Source organism: Dama dama, chromosome 4 (assembly GCF_033118175.1).
Source record: "Dama dama isolate Ldn47 chromosome 4, ASM3311817v1, whole genome shotgun sequence".
Taxonomy (NCBI): domain Eukaryota; kingdom Metazoa; phylum Chordata; class Mammalia; order Artiodactyla; family Cervidae; genus Dama; species Dama dama.
Window position 1 is genome coordinate 41,475,421 of NC_083684.1, and position 10,491 is coordinate 41,485,911.

Consider the following 10,491-nt stretch of genomic DNA (forward strand, 5'->3'; position numbering starts at 1 on the left):
CAACAGCCCTCTCGTCTCATTTATTAAAGAAACAGTAAGAAAAGATACAATGCGGGAAAAACACCAACCATCCTTTCACATCAGGCTGAACAGAGCACAGTGATTTCTCCCCTTTATCCCCCCACCCCCACCCCAATTCCCATAATCCCATCCACATCAGTTTAATCTTGAGGTTCTTTGATTGGGAGTACCAGTGGAGAGGGAGTTGGATGAGCAGTGGAGCCTTGGTTCTGGCTTCCTCTAAGTCCCAGGAGAAGGAAGCTGCAGTCCGTCTGGGGATACAGCAGATGCTGTATTTGGTGGCTCTCTGAAGTAGCTGCACTTCCCTGTTCTGTGTTCAAGCCCCCGAGGGAAGAAGGTATGGCAGGAGAGGATGACCAGGTCAGTGTTGCAGAAGCATGGTCCTTTCACCAATGCAACATTTCTAGAGAGCAGTGAGCTCCTTCTCCAGTGGTGAGCAGGGGACTATGTATGAATTGGGACCTGCAGGCCAATGTATCCCTGAGGAAAGGTCCACAAGAACAAATCAAGAAACTAGTAAGAAACAAGGGGCAGAAAGCTGTGGGACAAAAGCACAGCAGGCTCCTGAAGGCTGGAGATTCCTTCTCTCAAGGTGGGTTCATTCCCACATGCCAGAGTCCACATCCCACAGGTAACGTTTCCGTCAGTCAAGAAAGACGCAGAGTGGGGAAAAGGCTCGTTTGAACTTGAGCCCCAGGTATGTACTTCAGACTGTAGTTCCATATCTACTCCTTCACCTGCCCAGAACCACAGTGCCTGGAAACCAAGGTGGTCCTGGAGAGAAAATGGTGTTTAAGGGGGTAACATTCCATTTGGGTACATTGCAGCCATTGGACCCCCTGGTCTGGGGAAAGCAGCTGGGTTTGTGCCAGGGAGGCTCCCCACTCTAGGAAATGGAACCAAAGTCTTGCTCACAGGGCCATTCATTCTTGGAAAGGAAGTTGGGTTTACACCCAGGGTCCCAGTTGGCCTTGCAAAAGGAGCTGGGTTGATACCCACGGGGCCTGCTGGCGAAGAGCCTAGGGGCCCTGGAGCTGGCCTGGGGAAGGTAACTGGACCAGGGCCTAATGGGCCAGTAGACCTGGGGAAGGTAGCTGGACTTGGGCCCTGTAAGCCAGTGGGCCTTGGGAAGTTAGCTGGGTTGGGGCCTAGTGGCCCAGAGGCTCTTGGGAAAACTGCTGGACTTGAACCCTGGAGGCCAGCAGACCTCTGCAAGTTAATTGGGTTTGAAGCCAATGTGTTAGAAGACTGAGAGAAGGCAGCTGGGTTCAACGCCCCTGAACCTGTCCCCCTTGGAAAGGGATTAGCATTTACTCCCATAGGGCCAGCAGGCCTTGCAAAATGAGCTGAATTAGGGCCAATGGGGCCAGGAGCCCTTGACAGGGGAGATGGATTTGGCCCTGGAAGGCTAATCCCCCGAGAGCCAGGCCCTGAATTTGGGCCTATGGGGCCAGGAAGTCTGGCCATGGAAGATGGGCTTGTGCCCATGTTTCCAGAAGCCTGTGAGAAAGAAGCTGAATTTGCTCCTAAAAGACCTGCTGCTCTTAGAATGGGAGCAAGATCTAGGCCTTGAGGCCCAGCCATTCTTAAGTTAAGACCAGATCCTGTGCCCAAGAGGCCACCTGCTCTGGCATCCAGATTAGGGCCTGGGCCCAGGCCACCTGCCCTTGGATTAGGCCCAAGGCCTGGGCCCAGGCCACTTGATCTTGGGTTGGGCCCAAGGCCGGGACCTGGAAACATACTTGACCTCGGGGCAGGGTTTGTACCTACAAAGCCTGACCTCAGACTGGGACTCGGTCCAGGGCCCAGGCCAACAGGTCTAGGATTGGGAGGACCATTCCCAGAAGTCAACAGGACACCTGCTCTCAGGCTGGGTCCAGATCCAGGGCCCATGGGGCCACCACTTCTGAGGTCAGGACCTGCTCCCAGAAGGCCACTTGGCCTTGGGTTGGACACTGGCCCTGGCCCTGGGACACCCCCTAGCCGTGGGTTAGACAGAGGCCCTGGGCCTGGAAGAGCCCCTGCCCTAGGATTCAGAGTTGACCCTGGGCTTGGGCCCAAGAGCCCACCTGGCCTTGGGAAAGAAACTGCACCTGTGCCAGTGGGGTTCATCCCTCTTGGGAAAGAAGCCAGGCCTGGGTCACGAGCACCAGCAGGGAAAGGTGCTGGATTTGAAGCCAGTGAGCCTGATGAAGTAGGAAAAGGAGTGGGGTTCCTTGGAAACGGGGCCAAATTTCCACCAAGAGAACTGCCTGCCATAAGGAAGGGATCCGAGTTCATACCCAGTGGGTGGCCTGTGTTTAGAACAGGACCCCCCTGGGGTCCCAGGGAACCGTCCAGCCGTCCTCGAGGTGGCAGGGGGGCACGAGTCCAAGGAGTTGGCCGCTCTCGAGGGAAAATCCGAGGCTCTTTCATACTTTCCTGGGGACGTTGGTGATGATGGGCTTGGGGCGAGTTTTAAAAAGGATCTTGTTTTTGATGAGGGCTGTCACCAGGTACCGGGTGCCACTCTCACAGCCAAGTGCATCACAGTCCTGCTGCCCAGGAGCGTGTTTAACAAGGACGGCAAAAGGTCTCTCCAGGTGGATGATCTTGCCGTACAGGATGTGATGCCCCACGATCAGCACAGGGGTTCCCTTCGGCAGAACAAGAAGGAGACGCCTGAGGCTCAGGGCCAAGTCACAGAATCCAGGTGCCGTCCAGAGATGCTCTCAGATGGTGCTGGCACCTCCACACCCCCTGCCGCTGCTGAGGGGCCACAACGGACAACCGCCCTCACACCCGTTTTATTCTCTCCGGCCCCAGGTAAGAGAATTTCTCCTCTCAGAACCATGACCTTTCCAGATTCCCCAAAGCTAAATTACCCTGCTACTGCAGAGGGCAGGGGTAGAGGGGAGAACAAGTGGGGCCTGGCTAGACCCTGAATAACAAACCTGAGGGCAGTCCTCACTGTGGGTCCTGGGAGCACCACCTTGGTGTAGCTTGCTTTCCTGAGGCATTAGGCAGGGAAAGAAAAGTCCCCTCACCTCAGTGGTGTAATGTAGGTCTCCCAGGAGGTTTCCAGCTAATCCAGTGCTGTGGCGAGCCTCGATCTCCCCCTGTAGCTCCATCAGCACCCATTCTGCCAGGCCTCCAGCCCCAGCACTGCAAGCAAAGGGCTGGCGGTTACACTATTTTGGAGGGGTGAAGGATGAATCATAGTGTCCTACACCACCATTCAAGGCCCAAGGGAACACCTTGTTGAGCACAAGTTCTTGGGAAATTGGGCAGTGCCAAGCACTGAACTTAAAACTGAAAGGCTGGGATTTGTGCCGGATGCATCTGAGGACCCCAATTCTTCCAGGGAAATTTCAAACCTATGTAGACTTAATCATTCAAGCTAAATTAAAGCTCTCAAAATTTACTCACCTGGAAATAACAATCTGCACCATGAGCTTTACGTCTTTAAAAAGCAACGGAAAAGAAGCTGTAAAGGAAAAATATATTTTTTAGGATAATCATAACTAATACTGTGTGCCAGGCACTTTCTAAATGCTTTAGACACAGAGAATTGCTTCAGATCACCAAGGGTCAGCTACAGTGTGGAAAGTTAATAGGTACCACAGTTGTGTTCAAGGTCACATAGCTACTAGTCAACCAGCCAAGATTTGAACCCAAGACATATACTGCAGAGCCCACCCTCTCGTCAGTATGCTAACTTGCCTTTCTCAGGGGCATTATATTTTCCATTCTGTGTTTGTCTAAAAAACTAAGGAATTCTTTTAGATTTTACTTTTTCCTTTGGTGATGGTGTAAGTGGATGTCTGCCACTTTGGTTATATTTCAAGATTTAAAGGATCCCTCTGAACTAAAAGCTGAAGAGAACGGAAAAGGTCCTTCAGACTTTAGTGAATTGTAAGCTTATTTCTAACGTGATTCTCATCAAACACTTTGCCCATCTTTCATTTAGACACTCACGCTTCATCTTTCATTTTATACAATGGCCCCATCTGGTGGCAAGTCTGCAGTACTCTACAAGAATGAGTTAAAATGGGACATTTTTGACTGAAACTGGCTTCTTGTCTTCCTAAGAAAGGTAGATTGACGGGGGGACTGAAGGGATGGGGGATCTAAACTATGACTTCTGTACAAATCTTTCCAATGAATAGATGAAGGCTAGTGCAAGGTTATCAGATCAGTGTTTACAAACTGTAAAACAAGTTAACAGGTATTTATAATTGTGCTCACAATTAGCAAACACCTGCTTAAACAGGTTTCCTTATTGACATGTCAATCTTTGTTTTGAATCTCCAGGGAAAAGTATAAATATACTGCCAGCAGCCCTGTATGACAGCAGAACCTCTTACTCTTGAGCACCAGACACACTTTGGAATCACGAGGCTGGTCAATAACTGGACTTTAAGTATAAACAGCAGCTAGTATTTATTCAATGTTTACTATGAATCAGACGCTGTGCATATATATTATGAGTGGTATCTCATTCAACTACTGTTAGACAGGGACTTACCCATATTTTGCAGATAAAAGTTACTGAGGGATATACTCTTGCTTATATGTGGTACAAACACAGCTAGCAGGTGGCAGAGCCAGCATAAAAACCTAGGCCATCTAACTTCACATTTGTAATCAATACCTCTGAACCAAGGAGAAAACTAAGTGAGAACAAAAAGGCATGAAGGCATCAGGCAAGCACTGCTTACATGCATTTAGCAAGAGCTAAATCAAGAAGGCATGCTGGAGTAAGTCAGACCTTCTGCAGCACCACCTAGTGTGGTACCCCTTGACCACAGGTAATACACTGCCTCAGGCGAGCAAAGGTCTGACAAGTAAGAAGGCCGTACCTCCACCATCAACAGACCAACCAAGGCACTTTTAATATTCTTCCAAGGTCTCTTGAAGGAGAAAGACTAACAATTTAAATTTAGAAGCCCTAAGTTCAGGTTCCAGCCTGAAGTGTGGACACTCATCATACACAAGTCACTGTGGGGCTAAAACCTAGATTGTCGGCTTCATTTAACTATTATGAAAACCAAATATTATTAAGACATGTGGAACTGCTTTAGAACACTAACATATAGCTAATTTTTCAAAGGACAAGTAAATCAGCATTTCCACATTATAACTATAAAACTTAAGAGGTAGGTACATTTTAGCCATAAATCAAAAAAGTCTCAATAAATGAAACTGAAGTTGTGAAGTTTCTAAGGGTTAATAAATGCATGTAGATCAAGAAAGAGTTCTTGTAAATGAGTTCTTAAAATTGTATTTATTTTTTGACTGGTAACTGCTTTACAATATTTGTTTAATTTAAATAAACTTCTGGTGACTGATGATACAGTGTATTTTCCTTGCTAAGTGTAAGTGATAGTAAAATACAGGTAGTTTCAGAGAAGCAATAAAGTGTTCACATAGATACACATTTTAGGAAAATCACAGCAAGGAAGGAGATTAATCTTTAAGACCTCTGACTTTGAGGTAGGAATGTACGGACTGTTTAGAAAAAGGGTATGTATTAATAGAAATATTTTCGGTGCATTCCTTATTTCCTGGACAGTCTCCTGCTAGAACAAGAATTCAAAATAGTGGCCTACTTAGGGCTTTCACTGCCATGGGCCTGAGTCAGAGAACTAAGATCCCACTAGCTGTGAGGTGTGGCCAAAAAAGCTAAATAAATAAAAACAAGAAGAAACAGTGGTCGAAGTGGATAAAGGAAAACAGATGTCTGATAGCTGGGTCAGAGTAGTTGCACCTCCATACTTGTTGCTAATGCTTCAACAAGCCCACACAGCTCTCTATTCACTTATGTAGGAGGCCCTGCTTGAGTACACTTATTGATACAGGCAGACAGCTAGCAATTCTCCTAAAAATAAGAATCCTATGGCCTAAACACTTGTGCTAGACCTAATGAGGCTGGAGATGTGACAAGAAATGAAGTTCACATCCAGCTTGCAAGAGTAGCTCACAGGAACCCGTGGACTGATATGGCTGTATTTATGTATATGGGGGTGTATTTAGCAAGTTAGTATTAATAAATAATGCAGGAGAACGCATCCCTTTGAATTTTAAAATTCTCCTTTAGCACCTTAAAATATCCTATTGGCTGAATGAGATTACTCTTTTTTCTTGCTCCATGCTCTAAACAGCTGTTCTTAAAACTAGGTGTGTTTACCTGGGCACTTCACTAATAAAACACCTAACAGAGGTGCATTTCACCCAGTGTGGAGATAGCTAAAAAAAACATGAGAACATGCAGTCCAATCTGTTCCCATCCCCTTGAGAGCAGGCAGAGCAAGTTAGGAAAACAAAGAGGTGAAGAAGTAAAATACAAGTCAAATCCTGTTGGTAACAAGTAACATTATAATGAAAAATTTCTGTAAAACAGAGATTTCTAAGGCTTCAGTCTCAACTCATTCCAAGATTTACAAATAACCAAAGCAATTTTTAAGTGTCTGTTCTAAGGTACTGCTTGTGTAGAAACTGCAGCTGTTATCAAGAGCAATATCTGAAGGCACAGTTTGACCAATGTACCATATCAAATCACGAAACTAAAAGTCAGTGGAAAAGATTGCCCAGCACCCCTCTCTCTCAACAGCCTTCAGTTTAATCCCAGATTTAGATAGGATCAACTGTTTTTGGTTAAGAACAATAATTCCAAGTTCCTATAGAGCCAGAAAGAATTTTATGATCTCACATTTCAAAAAGATGTTTAAATTCAATGTATTTCAGAGTGGAGTCTCAAAAGCCATGACTACAGTATGGACTTGGAGATGGAAGGTATGGAAAAAACCAAACACCTTTTCCCTGCAATGAATTATTTTCACTCCCTATCCCCTCTTATAGAAGGGGAAATTTTTTTCTACCTAAGTTTTTGAGGCTATTACATGGCTAAATAAATACATATGTTCTGTACTCATTAGTCAAATGACTTTAGCTATGTAAAAGAAGCTTTTTAAAAAGCACTGTGTACATTTTAACTCCTATTTTTTTTCCCTTATGGAAAGACAAAAACAAAATGTCTTTGGGGGGGGGGGGGCTTCAAGATTTCTAGAAATAGTATATAAAATTTTTTTAGAAATATCTGAGGTTACCCCAGATCACTCCCAATCTTAAGACCTGGAGTTATTTTGGAGGTTGCAAGTAAAGCTGAAACACTGTTGTTTCTCAAGACAGTAGTCCAGATGACTTCAAGAGGCCTGAACAAACTACAGAGTAGCAAAGGAATCCCTTCTCAAAACAAACCCATACTCACAATGGGAGCCCTAATCAAAACTCAAAAGGTTTGTCTGAAATCAGACCAAATCTGGGATATATCTTAACTGTCATTTTGAAGTCAGTTACTATTCAAGTTGTTAAAAACCCAAAAAATCGAAGTGCCACCACAGTTTCCTAATTAGGAAAAAAAGTTCAGGCAAAGCATTATCTTTATAATACAGAAAGCTGCTTCTTACATAGCTAAACCTTTCTGAACATTTTCCTGGATTTTTTTTTATCCTGAAAACAATCCTATGATACAGGCACTGTCTGTCACTCCCTTTTCACAGTGAGGAAACAATGTTTAGAGAAGCTAAAGGTTAAGTAACTAACTGGTCAAACACCTCAGAGTGGCTGGTGTGGAATATGACCTTAACTCCCCCACAATCCATCCTTTCCTGCGGTCCTCTCACATAGCAACCCCCCTCCACCATGCCTGATGTCTACAGAGGAACCTGCTTTATAAACATGCCTTTCTCACAGCATCTACCACAGGATGGCAAATAAACCACCTATGAGGAAAATCTTACATACTGCCACTATGACATCTGTGGGGTAGGCAGTTGAAATCAAGTAAGCATGCTTTTCATCATATCCAATTGATGAGGCTTAAGTTTCTGAAATCCCTAGAGATGTACTCAAGGTCAGCTCCAGGATTCAAAACTATAGCTCAAACCAGTTTCCTTAATGTTAGACAAAATAAGTCAGAAGAACAGAGCATTCTTTGTCACTGATTCATCTAATCTACAAAATTTTTTATCCATTGGTTTCTGAATTGTTTGTTAATATTACTAAGTGCTTAACAGAGAACAGCATGAGCAAGGATCCTTAATAATGGTAACACCTCCCAAAATAAGATGTAACAGAAAGTGTGGTATGTATGGTATTAATTTTATTAGAGCTAAACAGTCTTTTAAAAATTGTTTTCATTAGGCCCTTTCAATTTTTTTTCAAAAAAAAGGGGAATAAAGACTTTCACTTTATTTTTTAAAAATCCATTTTTATTAAAAAAAATTAAATATGACAAAATATTTGCAAATTGCTGGGCCAACAATTAGCCTTTATTGAGTCCTTATTTGGTCCCAAGGACTATTCTGTGTTCAGGGATTTAGTGAGAATTCAGTGTCAGACCTGCCTTCTGTGATTCTACCATCTTTCTAGCCTATGTATGATGGAGGTAACGTAATCTGTCACAGTTTCTCCACCAATAAACTGAGCATAAAAAAGAACCTATCTCAAAAAGGTTGTTTTATTAAATGAAGTTGTGAATGTGAAGTCCTTAGCACATGCCTAACATATGGTAAAACTTAAGGTCAAGCTATTGATTATCTGGAGGAACATGGCATTTTCTTAGTACATGTCCAATAGAATGACTTTACACTACTCTGTTTAATTATTATTTTAATCTTTATAGTGGACTAAAACGTCCTATAAAAAGCAGCATGTTGTAAGAATAATATCAAGTTTACACAATGGGAGAACAATTCAAACATGGCAGTCAGGGTTTACCAAGCTGCTTCAGGGATTAAGTTCTGGAAGGTTTTCTTCTCTAAGCATGGTAACTATTTCTCTGTGTGCCTCTCCAGCAAATGAACAATTCATGAACTTTTATATACAATTGGATACAGATTATTTTTATTAGCAGTGTTATTGTGGTTTTGTGACTGATGGGGATAGTCAAAGTTTCAAGGGAAGACCTTGTCTCTTGACAGACTTATTAAGTGCTAAAATCCAGTTTCTAAATGAAAAGCCTGCTCTCCTCCGAAAAGGGGCCATGGAGGGTAGGTGGAACTGAATGCTTCCGAACTTTTCATTAGTGAACAGTGTGTTCAAAAACGTGTGTGGACACTATGCATACATGTGGGACTTTCCCATCACGTTTTAAGATCCCCATGATGGAGGGAATCAATTACTGGTATTCGTAGACAATAGGTAGAAAAGATGGCTTCAGTCGTTCTGAGTTACTCCAGTTTTCTCCATCTTCTGCTACTCTGCGGCCCCATCTACCCTTCCTCCTCTTACTGCCCTGAGCCCCTCTCTTGCCCAAAGTCCCTTCCTGTCTAGTTCTGCTTGAGGTCTCCCTTTATACTGGATTTCCCTCCCACCAGCCCCATCTTCACCATCTCCCCTGACCCCCTCCTCCTCTCCCTTGAAATTGAGCTACAAGCACTTCCTATTTCTAGCCCCTCCCACTTTCTGGGACTTCTCTGTCCGCTTCCCCTCTCTTGCCCACCCCCCCATGACCCCCCCCATCTTTTTCTAGGACCTCTTACCAAGCTGTTTAACCCTTTCTTCTACCTCCCAAGGAAACTATTTTAAACTCCATCCTCCAACCCCAGAATGGTCTTTCCAAACCGCTCACCCTCCTAAAGATCGCTCTAAACGTTATTCCTCTACCACCCTCATCTTCCAAATCGTTCCCTATGTCCCCCAATTCTTAAATACTTCGCTCCTCCAGGACCCGACTCCACCCCACTCTTCTCCGGTCTCTCACTCCACCCACAAAAGAAGCTGGATCACTCTCCAGTCTCTTCTTTCCAGTCACCCTCCTAACTACCGCTCCCAATAGCCTCTTCCTCCCAAGATTTAAAAATGTCCCCTCCAAAGAACTCACAGTCCTACCCCCCGCTTAGACCCCTTCTGATGTTCCCGCTACTTCCTGGGTTCCAGATCTTCCTCTCTCTGGCAAGCATCGCGTGCTGGGCTCCCTCCCCACCCAGGGAAGAGCCCCTTCCCGCACATACCTCGAGGTTCCGGCCCGCGCCGCCCCCTTCTCCGTCCTCCGCCCGCGCTCGGCCACTCTTTCCGCCCTTCTCCCACTCCGCCCTGCTCGCTCCCTTTCCTCCGCCTTCCGACTCCGCACCGCTCCCTTCTCCGCAATTCCCGGCTCTCCTACCCCGGGGCGCCTCTGGGTCGCCCCCACCTCTGCGCGGCCCTCCCCACTCCCCTCCCTCTTCCCGGCCTCCCCTCCCCCGCCCGCCGCTCCCCGCCCCTCAGCTCGCCATTCTTCTCCTCGAGCCGCGCGCCCCGCCCGGCCCCAGCTTCCTAGCTTCCCGCTCCCTCGCACCCTCGCCCCCCACCAATCCCCGGCTCAGCCCTCGCTCCCCGCGGCCTCCCGCGCTCCCTGCCCGCGGCCTGACCTGCAATGGCGGCCGCCGATCGCGGCGCCGCGCGGCCAACGGGCGACAACCGAACCTCCCGCCGCCGTCGCCGCCGCCG

The 10,491-nt window shown here is 46.0% G+C and overlaps 2 protein-coding genes across 2 annotated transcripts; both read right to left on the minus strand.

Annotated features, from left to right (window-relative positions):
- Nucleotide 1: 1 nt before the first annotated feature.
- DERPC (DERPC proline and glycine rich nuclear protein) lies at nucleotides 2-2,436 on the minus strand. Its single transcript, XM_061138825.1, has one exon. The coding sequence runs from the start codon at nucleotides 2,434-2,436 to the stop codon at nucleotides 814-816; it is 1,623 nt and encodes a 540-aa protein (XP_060994808.1). The 3' UTR covers nucleotides 2-813.
- CHTF8 (chromosome transmission fidelity factor 8) lies at nucleotides 2,433-10,489 on the minus strand. The gene is made up of 4 exons (XM_061138827.1): nucleotides 10,413-10,489; nucleotides 3,430-3,487; nucleotides 3,048-3,165; nucleotides 2,433-2,657 (listed from the first exon to the last, which is right to left on the minus strand). The coding sequence occupies exons 2-4, from the start codon at nucleotides 3,450-3,452 to the stop codon at nucleotides 2,433-2,435; spliced, it is 366 nt and encodes a 121-aa protein (XP_060994810.1). The 5' UTR covers nucleotides 3,453-3,487; nucleotides 10,413-10,489.
- Between the last annotated feature and the right edge of the window lie 2 nt (nucleotides 10,490-10,491).

Coding starts and splice junctions, on each gene's coding strand:
- DERPC (XM_061138825.1), bottom strand. CDS start 2,436: ATGAAAGAGCCTCGGATTTTCCCTCGAGAGCGGCCAACTCCTTGGACT.
- CHTF8 (XM_061138827.1), bottom strand. CDS start 3,452: ATGGTGCAGATTGTTATTTCCAG. Junction 3,166..3,429: donor GTGCAGATTGTTATTTCCAG/GTGAGTAAATTT, acceptor CTTTGCTTGCAG/TGCTGGGGCTGGAGGCCTGG. Junction 2,658..3,047: donor ACCTACATTACACCACTGAG/GTGAGGGGACTT, acceptor GTTCTGCCGAAG/GGAACCCCTGTGCTGATCGT.